Source organism: Gobius niger (assembly GCF_951799975.1).
Source record: "Gobius niger genome assembly, chromosome: 7".
Taxonomy (NCBI): Eukaryota; Metazoa; Chordata; class Actinopteri; order Gobiiformes; family Gobiidae; genus Gobius; species Gobius niger.
The window spans coordinates 12,322,932-12,344,240 of NC_136858.1; the positions used below are offsets into that span (position 1 = coordinate 12,322,932).

Genomic DNA, 21,309 nt, shown 5'->3' on the forward strand with positions numbered 1-21,309 from the left:
TGAAAATATTGCATCCTTCTTATTTCGTAAAATGTTGCGCACTGTGGCTTTAAATGCTCCGTTCCTATTCACAAAAGTTAAAGAGAACTTGTTGATATACTTGAATAAGACAAATAAAGATTAGTTCACCATTTTTCCAAGTAGCTGCGGCTGGTCCGTTGATTCAATTAAAAAACGTCCCCAAACCAAAGACCTTTTCCTGCTCGCTCAATATTTATAAAGCCTGAATGACACTCTTTAAAAATGCATAGGCCATCTGTGCAGTTGTCAGTGCAAACAAACTTTGGCGAGCTGCTCTCTCGCTTTTTTCCAACGCAGTCCGAGAGCAGGAGCCAATCGCCGCGCTCCTATGCGGTCAGCGTAGTCCGTCCGTTTGGTCCGATTTGTGCTTTTGAGATTTTGAAACTGCATAATGACTTTGCTGTGTGTTCCTCTGGGCTCTTTTGTGATGAGGTAGAAATTATCCGAGATTTTTTTTTGTTTGTTTCGTTTTAGTGAAATTGGAAGCAGGAATGTCTAAAAGTGGAGTTCAAAAATCATCGCGCGAGTCCATTGCAACGATAGAAAAAAAATAACAGGCACTTAAGCACCAGATTGTGAAAAACGATGTAGTCCTCCCGCCGCAAGGGGGCGCTACACAGAACTCTCATCCGGCCTGGGGAGTATCTGCGTGTGTTTCCGCTTTTCTAAAATCTTATTCAGCTCATCCGTGAAGGAATATCCGTTGGGCGACGTGTTTGCCGAGTCGCTCTGTCTCAGGAGGACGTAGCTGTTGCCGTTTATCCTCCGTAGCATGCTCGGCAAAGTCGCCGCTAGCCCGTTGGGGAAGTCGCACTCATCGGGGGACGGGTGATTCGGCGTGGGCGGGAGGGGCGGGGCCGGCGGGGGCGATTCCCTATTAGACGTCGTGTTCCCCTCTCCCGGCACGATCTGGAGAAACCCGCCGTTTTGGACGTCGCCGTTGTGATGCTTCGCGCCGCCGTTAGCGTAGCCGTTGCAGTGCGACGAGATGGTCTTCAGCTCCATGTGGGCGGAGTTTCGGTGCTTCCTGTTTTTGTTCACTCTTTTGTGGCTGGGGTAAGCCGCGGCGGCGTCACGCAGCGAGTACTTCCCCCTGTTGCCGGTGCGTAGGCAGAATCCGACGTAAAGTAGCACCACGGTTAGCACGATGCACACGCCTCCGAGGATGGTGATTAGCGTGAGATACAAAGCCTCCATGTTTTGCGAGTTCAGGAAGTTGGAGGTGGGGAGCAGCGGTGCAGGAGGCGGAGCTAGCGGGCGCCCAGTGGAAGTCGCCTCCTCCCCCAGTGGCGGTAAAGTGACGGTGTTTACGTCCTCGATAGGTTCAAGAATACGCGGGGAAGGCACATCCGCTTGAACGGTGATGTTGTAGGTTACGATCGGCACCCGGATGTCGTTCTCTTGCGCGTAGCAGGCGTACAGTCCCGTTTGGTCGGGTTTGGCGTCGATGATGAGCAGTCCGTCTGTGCCCGTCCTGAAGCCCGAGCTGAGGCCATAGCCCTGGAGGTCGCGCCCGTCCTGGGTCCACACGGAGGAGGCCAGGTTGGAGGCGAGCTCGCACTGGAGCAGCACATCGTCGCCCACGCGCACCGAGCGGCTTCTCTCCGCTACGTCTGGAAGACAAAGGAATATGGGTCATTTATTAAGGCGTCAAAAGAAAAATCTACTAATATCTCAAACAAAAAAAGGAAATGAAGTTTATATTGAAATGAATTAGCCTTTTTCACCAAAATTGGCCTATTTAATAATGATACTAGCTAACAGCCGTAACCGCATTGTGATATTGTAATATAACATGGCTCTCCTCCTTTAAAGGCACTACACCTGTTTTTTTATATTTGTGAAGCAAGATTTGTTTCACCATTATATAGCAACCTCGGAAATTTACTGGAAAAAAATACTGTGATTCTAATTATAAAACATATATGCAATATTTCACATTGAAAAATAATTATGTACCATGAGTTTAAAGGGTATATCAATATTTTATTCATGTTTTAAATTGAAATAGTGTCTAGGTAAAGAAAAGACAGTAAGCAGCGATAGTAATCCCGTCAGGATTTGATTGTCATGTTATAAAACTGTGAAAACACCCTTTTTACTTTTAGCTAATGGCATGCTAACACCATGAGGAACACACTTTGAGTGCATAACGGCTCAGAAGGGTCTGGTGATGGACTATCAGGCTTTAAGAATGTGAAGGACAGTTACGTCTCCCCTTTATGATGCAACTACATCTACGAAATACAGCTTCAGCAGGAGAAAAAGAAACCAAAAGTGAAAAGGATTGCTTAAAAGTACACTAGACGCAAACTACTACTCCAGGTACGTTTATGGCAAGAGAACAACATTATAACATGGTTAAATACTCAGGAAAGCAGATTTTGAGGAAGAAATCAGCCGAGTAAATATAAATGAGAAAGCCATTGAAAAAAACTCTGTCTTCCACTCATTCTGGTCACGCATAGTAAATTACTTTGCTCCATTTTTTCTCACCGCCCGACACACAATCTGTTGTTTAGGCTGGATGTCAGTTTGGCTAATTATCTCAGTATTTCTATGTTGAGACTTATCCTTCTCAGCACTGCAGCTCATATCTCCCAAAGACAGGCTCGCTCTCCCCTGGCACCACCTGAATCTTGGCTCTTGGGGAGGTTTGCATTATTTATGCTGCTCGAGTTTCCCTAACTTTGCTGGATCAAGATCAAATGTATAATTTAGTAGGCATTGAAAGTCAGATTTAACATGTGATCGTATTGACTCGCCCTATGTTGGGCGTGTAATATGCTCTTGGTTGTTTTAGGTTAATTGCAATGGAGAAAAACTCTCAGACGGACTATACTCCCACATCAGGTCCAATCAGAGTAATTTACCACAACTCTGCCCTCATGAAGATGCAGGACCATCATAACCATTATTGACAAAAATAGGAGCAGGGTTCGCACACTATACAGAAACCATGGGAATTACTTATTCTTATTATCAGCTCCAGTTTTAAGTCTAAATATCAAGTAAAAATGGCAACATTCTAATATGCTGCGGTTGTACAATATGATGGAGTTTCCGCTAAACAGTAACCAACAGATATTTATTATGTGTGAGCTGCTGACTTTCTCTGGCCCTGTTATATTACAGACTACACGTGCAAATGCGGCATCAAAGGAAGTCTTTCAATCCAAGTCCATTGTTGAACTAAAAATACTAAGGTCGTTAATGTTCTTGCAGCTCTTACAAAATAAAAGCCTCTATATTTGAGCTTTATTGTAAAAAAAAACAACGAAATGAAACAAAACATAGTAATAAATGTGCTGCACACACACAGTCCTAATCACTCTTTTAGTTTTATGTGCTTGTTTGCTTCATTGCTTTACAGTGATTATGTCGGTTATACTTAGGCCTTTCGGTAAAGAGCACAACTTTTAGCCTCTCCCCAGGTGCTCTTTATGTATAGATCAAATATGTCTTGTGTGACCCTAGCCCGTGGGACTACGAGTGGATATTAGCCACTACAATCCGGCGTGTTTCATGTATTTCATGTTTGTTAATTAACATGCACTGTCCCAATGAAATAAATAAATAAAAAACATACAGGACCATTTGTGGCATTCATCAAACCAGCAAATTCACATGATTCAAATGAAAGCTGTTCTGGACTGCTCCAGAGCATAGGAAAAATGATTTGTTATTTCAACATTTTCCAGGGGGAAGACCCCCACACCTCCTGCTTCATCATGTTTCCTTAAAGACATATGTTCATACACATGTTTAAGCCAGAATCGCCACTGACACAAATTACTTAAGATTTATCGATACACGACATCAGGTGCGCCCAAAGTGTGACTCTGGGGCCAAATGTGGCCCTCAGACCAATTTTGGATGTGTTTACACAAGTTTATTGAATCCACTCCATTAAAGCATCAATAACTAACATTTAATTGCGAGACAGAGCTGCATTAAGGTTCCTAAATTAAACCTCTCTAAAATGCACCTGGTTAAATATTTGACTGCAGAGACCAGCAATCCGTGGCCCTCCACACAGTGTACACTTCAACACCCCTGAACTACATTGTTAGATAACATAGCATTACCCGGTGACAAAGCACTGAAGAGTGGGTGTGGGCCAGGGGAGATGGGGGCTGGAGTATACAGACAGTGTGATTATGTATTTTTGCACTTTCAAAAGTCCTGGTAAATGTTTCAAGCGAAGAGTGGGTGTCCTGAGGAGCGATCAATGTTAGGAGCTGGGTGTATATTATCTAAATTGCTTCTAAAACACTATTTAAAATGTTGCCTTCGAAGTAATCGGTGTCATATTTTAGAAATAAAAGTAAACTTAATCAGATTCCTGCTCCACTAGAATAAGTATAAATGATTTCGAGGGAATATGAAAACATTTGCTTCTTTATTTGCCACGTGTTTTCCTCATTAGTCGACTCATTCAAACTGTTCAGAAAACATGCAGCAAAATTAGCTAATGGATCTGGCGAGGAGGAAGGGGGATATTTAACAATTAAAAGATGGAAGCGCCGCGTCTGAAGTGGCGATTTCACCCGCACTAATGAACATCGGGCGCACTAATTGGCGCGGCACTGACAAGTTACACGTGCGGAGGCGGGAATGCGTGATTAACCAAACGCTTGATTCTCTCTCCCCGATACAAACACATCTATTTACAAGCTTTTATAATCGGCTTGACTTGCGTTATTTCTTAATTGTGTGTCTCGGGCAAATCCGAGGACGGCTTTAAAATGTGGACTGCGAACTTTGGTGTCATGAAAGAACAATGAGGGGGCAGCGGCGGCTACGTTTCGACAGATTGAGAGAGCAGAAGTGAGAGGAGACATTTGCCTGCCCTGAATATCAAGCGGATTCTTCCAACGTGATAACAAAATGTGATTAAAGAAGAAGGCAGAGGGTTTTTGGCCAGCAGAGGACGTCAGATCTCATGACAACTTTTTTTTTCTTTGCTTACCACTCCGTATTTTTAATGACTGTTTATGGAGGAGAGAGAGAGTTTTTTTTTTCTCTCCTTGGAAGCTCGAGTTTTGTTTGTTACGAACCTGGATGGAAGTTTTCACATCCTCGGCTGCCGTGTTGGATGTCCTGGATTAAAGACGATCTGCGAACGTAAAGGAACAGAGTGAAAATGTGACAGTTAAGGAGACAGTGCTGTAAAAAATAAAATGTGTAAAAAACAAAACAATCATGTGTCCAAAGTTTATAAAGCAAAGGCCATAGACGTTTATTGAAGTGTTACGATTGAGAAGTGCCCTATCACATGACAATGTAAGTGCTGCGTAACTGTTACTGGAAAAGGAGTGCAGGATAAAAATGCCTCCAAAAACAGAAGAATTGGAAGTACGGTATTGATATTTGGTATCGTGATCCAATATTTTGTCCCAGCCCTGATAAACATTATAATATTTATCAGTAAAACCAAGATCTGAATTACATACATTCATCATCCACAGAAGGGTAATGTTTGGGAAATATAACCATCAATACACTTTTCTGTTTCCTAAACAAATAATATTATTTGAGTCGATATTGTTGATATTGTCTATATTATTAATGGGTGGTGAAAAAGACATTACAACAGTCTTTTCAGTGTGCTGCCTTCAGAGACGGCGGAGTCTCTGGGCCAGGTCCAGCTGACTGAAAGACAGGAAGCTGAGCGCTCTCTCTACCCTGCTCTCCCTCCCTCACTTAAATCAAGACAAAAGATCTCACTGCACACAAAAATGTGTCGGAATTGACTTGTATTTTCTTTATTCGGGTGTAAAGAAATATTTGCCTCACGGTCAGACTTCTTGGAATTAGTGCAACCAATCAGGTACATATGACTTATTTCAAGATGACTTTGTAGTGCTCCGCTTCCTCCTGCATTCATGCTCTATTTACTGTTTACTCACCACATATTTGAGAGTACTCTTTCAAAACTCTGCATGTACACAATGTGCTGGAACAAAGCTAACTTTGATCTTTGACAATGACGCAAACCAAATGAAAACATGTTTTGAAAAGGAGTGGGTAGAAAGTAACATACTGTTAATGTTCTTCGAATAAATGCTTATTGTTGTTCATATTAGTCAACTTTTTGTACCTTTAAAATGACATATTATTGATGTTGACGACTGAAACTATGGCTAAAACATTGTTTTGCTGCACAACCTCGCCACGGTTCAAGGCAGATCAGATCATACCACTCATACTTTCTCTTTGGAGTCTTTCAACAGACGCTCACATTCATATCTGTTAAAATGCAACCCTTGTCAGGCTTGACCTAGATGCATCACCCCATTTGCTTTGATTAGGCAATGCACGGTCAGGAGAGGGAGGGGTGACCCGCAGCGTGTGCTTTACGGTCACGTTTACGCTTTTATGACCCACACGAGCGCAAAATACAGAGAAAGCGGTCGATCACGTTTATCAGAACACACGCCGCCTCACGCCATGTTTACTATCACAGCATCATCAGGTTTGAGCAGGAGCTTGGATTTCACAATAAGAAGATACTGTGACAAGTCATGGTGATACACTAAAAGAGGCACAAACAGGGTGCACAGGTTCATGATATAGAGTTAGATGATATTGAATTTTCAGATGGAAGGCCAATAAGGACATAATGGGAGTGGGGGAGTTTTAGAAAGAATTTTAAACCATAAAAGTGTTTTCTTATTATTATTGTTTGAAACTGGATCCATGAACTGAATAACGTTTCTATTTTTTGATACTAGTGTGAGAAAAAAAATGTTGATGGAGAAAGCGGTAAAAGAAGACGTTAATCATAAAAGATACAAAATAATAATAAAAAGAAACACAATTTAAAGCCACACTTTGGAATATTGCTGGTTATATGTTGCTCAACGAACAACACACACATTTGTATCGACAATGATGCATTGGAACCTGTGTTGTTGACTACCGTTCCAAAGGGGTCACCCAGGCCAGTTCTTTAGCTTCTCTAATCAGCACAACAGTTCTCAGCAGTGCTAGCATAATTGCATGAGGGTTTTCTAATCATCGATTACCCTTTAACACGATTAACTAACACAATGTACCATTAGAACACTGGAAAGATGCGCCTCTGCACACCTCTGTAGGTATTCCATTAAAATTTATCCATGGGCATTCACAACATTAATGATGTCTGGACTGTATTTCTGATCGGACAGAGTGATCTCCGAGGGAGGTAAGAGGCGCGGCGGTGGACTCTGTGTCTACACCAATGACGCCTGGTGCCGTGACGTCGCTGTGGTCTGCAAACACTGTTCACCCCTCGTGGAGTTTATGATCATGAAGGCCTTTCTACCTGCCACCTCCAACATCAAAAACAGGAAAGAGGCTCTGAATGAACTGTTCCAGAGCGTCAGTGACCAGCAGACAGCCCACCCAGATGCCTTTCTCATCTTAGCTGGGGATTTCAACCACGCAGACCCAATGAGCGTTTTCCCCAAATCAACACATTGACTTTCCAATAAGGGGAAACAACATCCTGGATCTGGTTTACACCTCTAAAAAAGGAGCATACAAGGCGCTCCCTCTCCCCCATCTCGGTGCCTAGGGCCACATAGCTGTTCTGTTACTGCCAGCACACAGGCCACTGGTTAGAGTCACTAAACCAGTTCGAAAAAAAAGATTCAAAGGGGTAAAGACTCCTTAGAAAAGCTCAAGGACTGCTTCCACACAACGGATTGGGATATGTTCATCACTGATCTCCAGGAGTCTACAGTGACTGTCACGTGATGTGCCCACATCACCAAAGACCCTACGTGCCCATCGCAGAGAATGTGTGATGGCTGATTCCCTTTAGAGAATTAGACTGCGGAATCCACGAGCCAGGTCCAGTTGACTAAAGAACAGTTTCATCCACCAGGCAGGAAGCTAACTATTTAGATTAATTGTCAAATGAATTGACAAATAAAATCTTTGAACTTTGATTAATTTAAAGTTATCCTCATGAAAAAGGCAGTGCTTTTCTTTCAAGAAAGACATTTTAAGTGACCCCAAACTTTTGAGCGGCATTGAGGATGAGTCAATGCAGAAAACAAATTTCCCTACGGGGAACTTAACTTAATTTTTAATGCCATATTTATGTCCAAATACGATATTTTTTAATGCCACAAATGAAAATCTGTGCATAACTGCATATTTTATTTCTGAAAATTTCCAAAATTCCTTCAAACAGAAGAAAGAGGGTAAATCCTGATATTCCAAAGCAAATTGGATGCAACGGAAAACTTTGGAACAAAACATTGTGTACAATTTCAGCCAAACCTGATGAACAGTAAACATTGTTGAATATATTATTTAATGCCAGTGTGAATCCTATTAAATGGATTCACAGAAACCCTGCCATGGAAACCAGCTGGTGATGTCAGGTTACAAGTCAGGTCTGAGGAAAGACGAGCCTGGTCACAGTAAAGTTTTCTTTTTGTATGAATACAAACTCTCGTAATGAAATGTATTCTTCTTCTACTCTATTCATGTGAAATTCGAAACTCTAAAAGAAATCCACATTCTTCAAATCACATGCATAGGCTTTCGAGAATGTTCTGATGTATTCGGCGGCTGCTGTGTGTCCTACTGTACCCACCTGTTTGTCAGAGCCCATATGTCCACACAGTTGTCCCCGTCCCAGGCGCAGTGGGGGTCCCGGGAGAAGACACAGTCATAGCAGGACAAGTATCTCTGGCAATAGGACAGAGGCAGCTGGAGCACGCCTGAAGGGGAGCTGATGTAGATGCTCATCTGTGAGGGAGGAGGACAGTCAAAAACACACCAATTACATTCGAAAACAGTGGTTCCTGACCTTTTTGGTGTATTGAAACAGTATTCTTTTTTTTTATCTCTATCTATTTCTGCTAGATTATGCAGCAATATTCTGTGGACAATAGACTTGGAAAAAATTCACTGTTACCATGGATATCCGCCATGCTTGAGGATGTTCACATACATTTTCAAGTCAAAATCGGGTCTATATGAATGTTTCGTCTCATTCTTACATCTGAAAATTAAGTACATTGTCCAGTAGAAGTTGAAAAAACAGCATTGAAATTAACCAATTTAATCCAATTAATTAATCACATTAGCATCATGGTTAGCATTCTCCGGTTTATGTTCTTATGGGTTCTTGGACCACTTTGCTGCTCTCCATGTCTCTGTAACTGTAGAAAATACATTCATACATTTTTTTTTCCAAAATTCAAATATTAGAATATACAGTATAAATATAAAGAGTATTAAATTTAAGAGTTTAAAAGCACAATGCTAGCAAACCAGCTATGTGCTAACTACTGGCTATTGTGTGGATATTTAACCAGAAAGAAAACAAACAATACTTGAAAATACGGCAAAATTATTGTACAACTTTTCGGTTTATAAGGTTTTAGACAAATCTCCAATTTCCCAGTGTCTTGCTTTTAAACTTAAATTTATGCTAAAAATAAATTATGATTTTTTTTTTTGTAAGTGGGTGGGATTATTGAGCTCTATTCAGCATTTTTTTTTCAAAGTATTGGCGGAGCAGCAGTAGGTGAAACAGTTTTTTTATTCCCCCTTTGTTTTCCCTCAGGTGGCTTTAAACGTGATCATGTGGTCTGCATCAATGGGATAATGATTGATTTTTTTGTTCATAGACAACATTAACACAAGGTCCCATTTCAATAGCACAGTAAAAACAGTAAAGTAAGGCACACGCCCATCTGTCTAGTAAGCGCTGCGGAGTTTGTTTTCATGTTAAGCCGAGTGTGGTTCAAACTGTGGGTGTAACAGACTGTTTCTGACCCATAACACATAACACCTCTTATCAGCAGCAGCGCCGTATCTACTCAAGGCGTTTGTATACAGTTGTGCTTGTATTCTGCCTAATTGTGTCTTGGCACCAACACAACCTAATACTATCCACTTCAGAGTGTGCAGTAGTGTATCTGCTTCCTTAAACAACCATCTACACTTTGGCATATTTTGACACCTTTTGAGATTTAAAAAGAGCATGAAACAGTAAAACAAATCAATTTAAGCTTTTCTGCTGAATGTCTTTCTCTGACCAGTGAAGAAGAAAAAAAAACATGAGCACACTGTTCAAAATGATGCCAATATATTAGGGCGGCACAGCATATTTTCAATATTCTACAAAACTGTTGCAACACATTACATTTGATCAAAATAAAAAAAACGCCTGCCAAAACAAGAAAACTATGACAAAAAGTATAAGACTATGTTTGCAAAAAATGTCCAAGTCTCAGTCAGATGGACCTTGGGGATTTTGAGAGACTTCGTGGCTTCTTGTGATGCGGATATTGCAACACCTCATATAACGGAAACCATAATTTGACGGTATATCGTGCAACCCTTCAATGTATGTTAACTTATTAGCAAAACTGCGTATGAAGAGGTGACAAGCATTGAAATATGGGCTGAAAATAAACCCCTGCTGCAGATTTATAAGAGTCTTTTGGCCCTTGTGTGCAGTTCTGTTGTGACAGTGCACTGACCTGCTGAGTGGAGAGGAGCACGGCGCTAACTGGCTGCGGCTCCTCGAACAGCTGCTGCTCCTCAATGATGTGCAGCTGACCTTCAACGTGCACTGCCTTGTGCAACCAGCCGTCATCTGTGTGAGGACATGAACGGGACAAATCACAAGTTAATCACGGACGACTTTCAGGAAGTTCCTCGTTCATCACAATAACACGACTGTCGGGCCATCGAGGGCCGTTTTGTTTTCTATTCAGTAGCTTTTTGAAACTATTTCCGGACTCCTTCACTTTGGTACAGCACATAGATTTATTGAGAGCAATTCAAACTACTTCCCTTTTTACAACATGAACGTATGAATGACGTCAGCAGAGGGTACAAGTTTCAACCTGAAAGGGTAGTGCAAAGTAAAACCATTGGAAAAACCTAAAACTGGTAACTTGAGAGACTTGGCTATGTTTTTGTGAACAACATTTTCACACAACTAAGCTTAACTAAGGTTAGTGATTGATAGTCCCTTAAACAAAATAAGTCAAATGCTCTTGTAATTAGAAGGTTATTAGATTTGATCGTTTTACTGCCTTATTAGTTAATAATATCCAGCGTCAGACCTTGACACAAAAAAATTCATTATCAAACTCTGGACTTTAAATTCTACAGTGGTTATTATGGATCTCAATAACCATATGGACGGAAACTTCCAAATGGACATTGGACATGGTCATTGTTATTTGGTCATTGTTATTATAACTGTTATAGTTTATTCTCAAACCTGTGTAGCACTTTGGCTGTGTTGACTACATACTATACATAAACCTTGACCTTCTCCTCATTAATATGTAGCCATACATGAGAAGAGAACTCCATTTATGAAATTGTATTTGTTTGCTTGTGAATCAGCACTTATTTTATTTTCACAGATGTGTAAACAAATTCTGTTGTCAGTGTTGGATGAACAAAAAGTCTAAATCCATGAGCTTAGAAACTTTGCTGTTTAAACTGACAAACCCCTCTGTGTATTTTAATTTATTTGATCTGATCTATATTTAACCAGGAAAGATCTCTTTTCCGGGGGAGTCCTGGCTCCAGAAGAGATGCGTTTGTACATATTTACAGTGGTAGGGGAAACCGGAGCAACACTCACACAGGGAGAAAATGCAAACTCCAATCTGGCTTGGGAATCAAACCTCCCCTTGTCACTTGTGCTGCATATAAAATAATTTTACCCAATACACACCTGTGCCCAAGTACAAGACATGATAGGCCTGTCCATCCACAGCCTCTGCCACATGTACAGCCAGCTGTGTGTAGTCGGTGGTCCTCCTGAACAACAGGGGGCGCCGGTCTGTGGGCTGGACCTGCTGGGACATCAGTGGGTGCCTCCTGACAAAGTCCAACACGTCATCGGGCAGAGAGGTCGACACGTTGATGCCTTTGGCCCTCAAAGAGTCTGTTATACACTGCAAAGAGAGAAGAAAAGGCATTGTTGGAGAAAAAAAAGACAACATTTCTTCTTCCCTTTAAATCGCTCATCTGTCGCGGTCTTCTCAACCCTCCCAGCTTTTTCTTAAGTCACTGCTGTTTATATTGGTTAATGGAGACTGATTATTAAAGTAAAACATATACTAGGACTGCACAATACATCGACAAATTGGGCTCTGTGTGAGTGTTGCGGCTAACTTCCTGTTGGCTAATGTGGTGTAGTGACTATTTCCTGTCCACACTTGTTATGCAAATTAAAAATAAAATAAGATTAAAAAACAAAGAAAATCTAAGGAAACGAGTTTTCCAAAAAAAATTTGTTCAGATTGTGGTGAATCTTAAAATTTGTTAGCATCAAATTAGCGTTAGCCTTTAGCTTCAAAGCTAAAACATTTGCATTTGTAAACACAGAAGTCTCCTCCTGTGAAGTATTTACATCCTGTGTAACGTTTTTAACATGTCAGTGATTTTCCAACGGCTGCTTGTTTTCTTCCATGTACTGTTTATAGATTTATTTATTTCCGCAGGACACGGCTAACCCTCCATAGGAATAAAGGAAGGTTAGCATCAGGCCACATTAAACTGCAAAATCACACTTTTGTCCCTGTATTAGCATTGTTTCTTGTTTTGACATAATTTGATGAAGTAATTGCTTAAAATTTTATTTACATTAATGAAATGTACTGTGTTGAAATGGTTTAGGTAAGTATCGCGATAATATTGCAATAACCATGACAGTTCAAAACCGCTATCTAAAATCTATTTCCTTACATGTGCAGCCCTGCCCTAGAGCAGTCCAATGAAAACCCCAGCATAAATGTCAGACTTTTCCTATTTAAATTCAGTATACATCTTGTACTCAAACACACTGGCGTAGGAGGATATAAGTAGTCCACTTGTGCTGACATGCTCTGGCCTCAGCACTCTCCACACCTGACTAACAACATCTCATCTTTCTTTGTCCCTTTCAGATGAAACCAGCCAACTCCGCAGGCTTTCACGGCCCTGACCACATCATCACTCCTATTATGGAGAGTTGAAATTAAGCCTCATGATGTTGGCATTGAGGCGACACTATAGTCATTTCACTGCAATGGACTGCTGCTGCTGTAAGCCTCTGTGAGATATCTCCGGGGCCTAATGTGGAAATAAATGGGTTTGGTTGTGTTTACATTCCCTGGGAATATGGTGTATCCAATATCATTATAATCTTATCTCCGTAAAGCATGCGTGTGTATACTGCAATAAAGAACATCTAAGGGTGTTGAAAATGACTAAAGAATATGAATCTTTGTTTGGGAATCTAATTAGCATATATACTGTATGAACATGCACTGATTAGACTTGGAATGAACAAATGACTTGTCAGACAGCAACATTTATTATTAAAATCATGGCTAAAAGGAAACTTTTGCACATTTTAAAGTCATAATGCTTTTTGGTTTGATCAAAAAATATGCAAATCTAAAACTTCAGTGATTGTGTAACACTGTACAGTATATTGTGACAATGGATAACATGGATATTGCGTGACCATAGATCCCTCACATTTACATAACACTCCATTCGAGGATAAGAAGGTGGAAAGCTTACAACGAGACTCCTCAGTTCTCCTGTCACTCAAAGCCCAAAGCTAAAACGTTTGAAATATATACATCAAAAACCTGCATGCTTTCATAAACTGTGCCCACCCCAGACTTATCACAGGGGAATATTGAGCTTTGGAAACTGTAACGTTCTTTGAAACCAGGCGTTAAAGTTGTTTTTTGACGTGGGTCAACTCCCCAGTGGTTTTCAAATTGCACTGGGTTTTCTGAATTCGCAGGTTGGTGGTATTGCAGCAATGTCAGCCCCGCCATGATGAAACCGTGCCATCCTTGGCCATTGTGCATGTCCTTATATTGCCATAATGATAATTCATGGATATTGATAGAGACTGCGCTCATGAATGAATAATCATACACAGATAGTAAACACATTGTAAATGGACCAGATTATAGCATAACTGCTCCTGTGTTTTTGGAAGAGAAGTAACATGGGCTTTCTCTTGGCACTGTTTGAAACGGACATCCTCTCATGGACAGTAAAGCTGGTCCAAATGTTGTTCTTCTGTGGGATCTCAACATCTCCTCTGGAGGAGTCTCTGCTGCAGAAACCCCTTCCCGGTTTAGGTTTGATGAATTTAGAGAGTGGGGGCGGGGCATATAAAGCCCTTTAATCCAGATTTTTATGGATTAAAAAAAAAAAGAAGCTGTACTGAAAGGCTATTGGTCTCACCACTGAGTGACTAAGTTTCATTTGTTTCTAAAGGAGAGTGCCGTGTCCCAATGTGAACCTGAGATAACTTGATCTCCACAGCAAGGTCAAGCAATCAAGCAATAGTCTGTGCAGACGTTTTATTTCATTCATTTATAACACTTCAATCACTTCAAGGTGATACCAGCTCGAAAATGTTCTGTTATTCTATCTTTCTGTTTTATTTATTTTTGTATGTATCAGGGACGATACAATCAACCAAGGCACAATTAGTGTTTGCAGCTGATGTGATGCATGAAGAGCTTTTAGCTAGTGCTATAACCCAGCCACCTTCCCATATATACTGTATATAAAAGCACATGGTGCGTGAGTAATGTGTGCGGAATGACTAATGGATAATATGAGTTCTTGATCGGATCTGTATAAAAGTTATTATTCGGACTATAAAATGGATATTCTTTAACTCAAAGTCATTTTCACTCTGGTAGATTCTCCTTTGTGGCAGTGTTTGTCGATATCATCAGCCTCGATAGCATCTGCCGCCCGACCCTCCATCTCTCTATCCGTGTGTCTGACGGCAGTGTTTACCGTTCCGGGCCGGGGGTCAGGAATCCTCCCGCTGTACTCCTTCCACTTGGAGCCCGAGTCCTGGGTCTCCATATACGGCCCTTGGAAAGCCTCCTGCACTTCTGACAGGGAGAAGCGACACACTGCAGACGCTTTGACGTTCTTCCTACAAAGACACAGCGTACGCAAGGAGCGGAACAACAGTGAGAAAGAGCAGGCGGCGGGAAACAATAATACAAAAAAAAAAAACCTGTGTGTTGTCATAGTAACTGCGACGCAAGTACAGAAAGACGGCTAAGTAAGATAGAGGGATAGGAACAAGATGAAAGCAAAGGAAAGGGGGAGGGTTAGGGCAAGTGCACAATCAGATAAATGGGGTAAGCTGGAAGGAAAGAAAAACGCAAGTGAAGTGAGCGACTGCAAGAGTTCAAGAAATGACTGAAGTAAATGGAAACTCTAGTAGTGGACAGTAGTGGCTTTACTTTAACGTTGGTCAATCACAATAATGGTCAGGTTTACAGACAATTCTGCGGCTGTAACACATCCTGGTTTTGGAGTTTTGAAGGAGACAATGGAAGATTTTTGATGAGACATGATACTGCAGTGGAAAGCATTCGTTTTAGTTTTGAGCTGGCAATCTTGTCTATGTTCATGAATAATAATAAAATAATAATAATGAAATTTGAGAATGTTCGAAGCAACCAGAGGAAAAAACTAAACTTTCTCCTATTTCTCCATTACTTTAACCTCTTACCCCTGCCTTAAGCGAGTGCATTTTCTCCAGAAAAAAAGCTTCTCAATTGGAACTTACAGCCTCTGGGCCAGTGTGACGCCTCATTTGAAAGCTAAGACCTACAAACTAGTCGTGCCTTTTTTGTTGCGTTGTCGCCGCTTTTGCCTTGCACTTTTGACGTGTTTTCGTAGTTTTTCCAGCGTGTTTTGGTCACTTTTACATCGCCTTTTTGTTGCTCTATCGTGGGTTTCTTGTTGCTTTTTGTTGTTGTTTTGTCATCACTCTTTAGCCGTGTTTTTGTCGCTCTTTTTGTTGTGTTATTGTTGCTTTTCCAGCGCATTTGAAACACCTCATTTGAAAGCTAAGACCTACAAAACTCATCTAAACTGATCTTTTTCCTTGCGTTTTTGTCACTTTCCTGTTGCTCTTGTGGCTTTTTTTGTTGTGTTTTCGTCACACATTTTCGTCACCTTTGCATCGATTTTTGTCTCTTTTGTCGCTATTTTGACACTTTTTTTCCAAGAACATTTTAGATCTGGGTAAAGCCAAACTGGAGAAAATGTGCTAGGTTTAAGTGGCTAACAAATGCTGAATTAATAAAAGGTATATTTTTTCTACTATATAAAGATATGGAAAGGAGCAAAGTGGTTCAACAGCCCTTAAATGCATAAAAAACGGACAATGCTAATCAGGAATCTAACGCTAGCTTCATGCTACATATGCTAGCGTTAGCAACAAGTGCTGTTTTCGTTTCAACTGAACAATTTGCTGTGAAAAAACATACATATGGACCCGATTTGTACACGATTTTGGCTCGACTGTATTGGTTTGTGATGAATATGTTTATCGTCCGCCAGAAAACGGCAAAACAGTGGAAAAGTTGAGACTCCCATGAGAGGGTCTATGCTAAACAAGACGTGTGACCAAATCCATTTTTTTGTCTTTTGTAAATGTGCGGGAAAAAAATGTCACAACTAACAAAATTATAAAGCGTTCCACGTTTGCTCTGACCTGCCTCCAACCAGCATTAGTTTAAACCCCGTAATAGATTTCTGTCTGTTCACAAAAAGAGCCGTCTTCCATTTGCCGTTCATCCGGCCCCTCTCTCCTCGCTTGTCCAACTTTATTGATCGGTGCCGTTTTATCTCCTTCGGCCTCATTTACATCTGCTCTCCCTTCTCTCTGCGGAGCCTCGGCCAAAAAGCTTCAGACTCACCACTCCAGGCCGAAAATGCCAAAGAAGAGCGTGCGGTCTGGCGTCGCGGCGGGCAGGACGAACACGCTGCGCAGTATGTTGAAGTGGAAGTCGAACTCGGGCAGGGCGCAGACGAGTCGCGCTTTGAGGAAGGACGTCCAGCGCTTCTGCAGGGTCAGGTGTCCGCCCCGGTCGCCCTGTGGGAGACAAATGCAGCCGGGTAAGCCACAAATGGAGTCTACAAGAAGTAAAACACCATAAAAACCTCAATAACAATGCAAATACAAATAAATAAATATTGAACCAGAGAAAACAAACTTTGACTTTCAGCTAATGGCTAGAAAGCAAATGTTAGTAAAGCTATGGCGCCGTGATGAACACCTTTGAGCGCAGGAGTAAACAGCAGTGATCTGTGGGTACTTCATTTGAAACAGGATGTTATTGGCGTGGTAAATTCATTTAGGTACTCGTCTATACCGATTACCCAACACTAAATGTTGTTTTGGGCTATGGTGACAATAAAAGCCCTCATAATCACATTTGTTTTACCTTTCTTTGCCTACATAGAAACATAGAATCAAGCCGCGTAAGTCACAGTGTCACAGGCTTTGTTTAATCTGCATAATGAGCCTTGTGCCATAGGTTTATATATTTGTATATATATTTATGGATATTTTTACAGGCTTATTCACTTGATGTGGTATTGGACTGGTACTCGGTATCAGTGATGACTCTGAAGTATCAGTATCGGATCGGATGGGAAAAACTGGTGTTTTGAATACAGTGATAATGTTACTATTGCGATACCTAAATACCTAAAAATAAAAAAAATAAAAAATTGGGGCCATATCGTTAATTGTGATTTGTTGTAATTTTTTATATTAATAATAACAATAATAATAATAATAATGCATTAGTTTCATATAGCGCTTTTCTGGACACTCAAAGACGCTTTACATTGCACTATTCATTCACTCCATAAGCTACTATTGTAGCCACAGCGCCTTGGGGTAGACTGACGGAAGCGAGGCAAACCAGTCTGTGCCATCGGCCCCTCTGACCATTTCTGTTTTTAAATCGATCTTTAATTTCATGATTCATTAAATTAACATGAGCCTTTAGCTTCAAGACAAACTCTCTGACTTTTTAAACAGAAGTTAAAGTATTTACATCCTACATCAGGTTCTTCACACGCAATAATCATCTACCAGAAACTCACGGTCCACAATGTAATCTTTAGAAAATATAATTATTCAAACAGCTCTAAGCTCATCTTAAAAGGAAACGAGCAGGAAGTACTGGCGCTCACAACTTTAGGTTAGTGGAAGTAGTATAACGGGCCATTTTGGCAATATAGCCTGTGTCGCTCATGGTTGAAATAAGGACAAGGCAGGGAGCGATCCAGGCGGCTCAAGGTTAGACATGTGAGGGAGCGCGCTGCCCACGGAGTGCAACAGATGGCAGGGGGAGGCTGTAATCAGACTGTGAATGAGCTCAGGGCTTCCCATAGGCCAGATCCTACTGAAATCTACAGGTTTGCGCTTGAAAGAACGTCCTTCCGAAAGAGTCAGGCCGGCAATCGCTCGCCGTGGGGACTTTTTGAACCGTGACGCACGAATACATGTCCTATTGAGACTTTCCGTGAACAGCACAAAGGAGAAGCTCGAAGCGGCAAGGCCATGCTTTTTTTTCTCCCCGGCAATAAGTGGCATCTTTTTTCAGTTAATTACAGAAGAACATAAATAGCCCAGTCAATCATTCAGCAAAATGCTTTACAAAAGAAATGCCATAGAAAAAATATTTTATAACCTTAGAAACCATAAGTAAAAAAGAAATGATGAAGTAGTATAGTGAATAGAAAACTGACTTTCTATATTTCTATGACATAGGTGTCAAAATCTGACTAGCTACCTACGAGAGGCTTCTTATTATTGTGGAACACGATGTTTGGGTGTCATCTGGATTACTTTTTGAACAGTTCTGCGACAATGTAAATGTGTGTATCTGCTCAAAGGCTTTTACATTTCTGTGTTACTGCCATAATTTAGGTTCAAAACTTCAGAAATATATTTAAAAAATACATTGTTTTGTCTATTGCAGCACTTTGGGAAGAGTTCTGTTGTTTAAATGTACTATATAAATAGATTCTATTGGACAACCATACATTTTACGAAATACTGTAATTTGATGCAGTTAATCAATTTTTTATAATCAGATTAATCACACTTCTGCAATTTGATTAATCACAGCTGGTTTGAAGCCGTTGCTCACATTTCAAACCAATAAGTCCTCCATAAATCCATGTGAAATGTCGATCTGCTGACAGTTGTAACAGGTGATGCTGTTTATAACATATGAGGCCGTTAATTTGTGACTAATCCATGATTAATTTGTTAATTATCTTTCCATTTACCGTGAATTAATGTGTTAACCTTGACAGCTCTGATGATAATACATAATCTGACAATGAATATAATTTAAAAAAAATAGTGGAAAAAGGCCTGCTTTACTGTTTTAAGCTAATTAGCGGCATAATCTCTCTGTGACTGACTTACGATCACTTTGAACTCTAACATGTAAGTAAACAGTTAAATGTAAACTACCGCTCAAAGGTTTGGGGTCACCCAGGCCAGTTCTAAAGCTTCTCTAATCAGCACAACAGTTCTCAGCAGTGCTAGCATAATTGCAAGAGGGTTTTCTAATAATCAATTACCCTTTAACACCATTAACTAACACAATGTACCATTAGAACCCTGGAGCGATGCCCTCTGCACACATACTGTATGTAGGTATTCCATTCAAAATCACACGAGTCCAGCTAGAATAGGCATTCACAACTTTCACAACGTCTAGACTGTATTTCTGATTAATTTAATGTTATTGTCCTTGAAAAAAAGTGCTTTTATTTAAAAAAAAATAAGGACATTTTAAGTGACCCCAGTGGTGTATGTTCTTTGTGATAAAAATATTGAATTAAAACAAAATCTGCTGTAGCTGCACTTCCTGGTTCACCAGGTGAACTCACCTTAAGCTCCTCCCACCCCCTACCCCTCTTTAGCCTTTTAGAGCGAGAGAAAAAATGATAGTGGGCTGCCCCGGTGCTGTAGTGAAGCCAGTGCTCTGTGATAGATGGATAAAGCTTTGCCACAGATCCACAGGTGAGGAAAGGGCCTCAGGAGAAGTACAGGGGAAACTGGGGGAGCATCGTATGAGCCACTGCTGCATTGCTAAGATACCTCAAAGATAAGTGAGTGGTTCAAGACACAACTCCAGCTTTGTTTTTGATGAGAAAACTACATTGTCGCATGCTTAGAAGCTGTAAAAAGTTGATTTTGTATAATACTTTCCCTTTAAAATATATTCCTGGCAAAGAACTGAGCAATCTCTCCTCTCTCCCCATGACGCGCTCAGACCTACAGTCCATTCATCAGCTCCGGCTTGTTCCTATAATCACCTCTGGGCCTTGTTACCAGCGCTTCTCTCTGCACAGCCTATCATCTGTTACTGCACCCCCTCCTCCGCTCAAGGCCCCGTAGATCTCTAACATCTCCACTGAAGCCTCTCTCACCTTGCAGACCCGCGCCACCCGCGCCACTCGGCTGCTGCTGTAGGCCGCCGTCTGCTCCTCTGTCCGCTCCGTGAAGAAAAAGTAGATTTTATCATCGTCTCCCATCAGGCTGTTTGTGCTTTCTCTCACCAGCGCCGAGCCCACAAAGTCGGCCTCTGTGAAGGGAGCACATTCAGCACTGTTCATCTCGCTTAGTCAGAGATATTCAGGTGAATCTCTTTACAGGTGGATCAGCATTAGGCAACCAAAAAATCTTATGCACCTCATATATATACGACTTCTGATTGGATAATCTGCTACGGAACTATAGGCCTGTCACAACAACCTGAAGTCCAATATATTGAGGCAGGGTAATATTGCAAAAAAAAAACACTACTATATGTTTGTTAAGTGTGACATCCCACACAAAAAATAATAAGCTACTTCTGGGTCCAAGCTATTGAGAGTTCCTTAGACAAACTGACCACTGAGCCAGCGTGTGGGGGCGTCCTCGGTCTTCAGTGTAGGAGACGGAGAGTTGCGGCGAATATCAGGGAAACTTCTGAACTCGTACTGCGTGGCTGTGTAGATCTGTTGGTCTGGGGAGGAAAAACTTCATTAGCTCAAACAAGGCAAGTGACGCACATCAGTTGACAGACATCCTGAAGTTACTGTATGTCCCAGCTCAGGGGTCTGCCACATCCTGGGTCCACAGAGTACATCAGAGCAAACAAAACCACGGGAAAAAAAAGCCTTAGTCCTGGAAAGACTCATTTAGTTGCTAAGCTAATAACTGAAGTGAAGCAAATTTCGGCGCAAAATGAGAACTGCACGGGCTGTCCTTTGATATTCCACCAAACAGCAGAATAAACCAGAGATTATAATGATGATTATAATGAAACTGAGTGAGGAATTTAATTGAACTTAACAGGTTTGGCAAGAGCCTACTGTGGCCAGGAGTGAGGCTATTAAAAAGTTAAAAAAAAAGACTTTTACCATGTTACAATGTGTTTCTCTCATCAAAAGCATTCC

The 21,309-nt window shown here is 41.1% G+C and overlaps 1 protein-coding gene across 1 annotated transcript in view; it reads right to left on the reverse strand.

The window, feature by feature from the left end:
- Positions 1-551: 551 nt before the first annotated feature.
- The window catches only part of LOC306965454 (semaphorin-4G-like), a 43,819-nt gene continuing 23,061 nt past the window's right edge, over positions 552-21,309 (reverse strand). The window contains exons 6-14 of the mRNA XM_079559898.1: positions 20,763-20,876; positions 20,299-20,453; positions 16,752-16,927; positions 14,824-14,968; positions 11,735-11,957; positions 10,518-10,633; positions 8,618-8,772; positions 5,082-5,140; positions 552-1,634 (exon numbers count right to left, since the gene is read on the reverse strand). Coding sequence (XP_079416024.1) covers positions 634-1,634; positions 5,082-5,140; positions 8,618-8,772; positions 10,518-10,633; positions 11,735-11,957; positions 14,824-14,968; positions 16,752-16,927; positions 20,299-20,453; positions 20,763-20,876 — 2,144 coding nt within the window. The 3' untranslated portion in view covers positions 552-633. The remainder of the gene's footprint in view (positions 1,635-5,081; positions 5,141-8,617; positions 8,773-10,517; positions 10,634-11,734; positions 11,958-14,823; positions 14,969-16,751; positions 16,928-20,298; positions 20,454-20,762; positions 20,877-21,309) is intronic.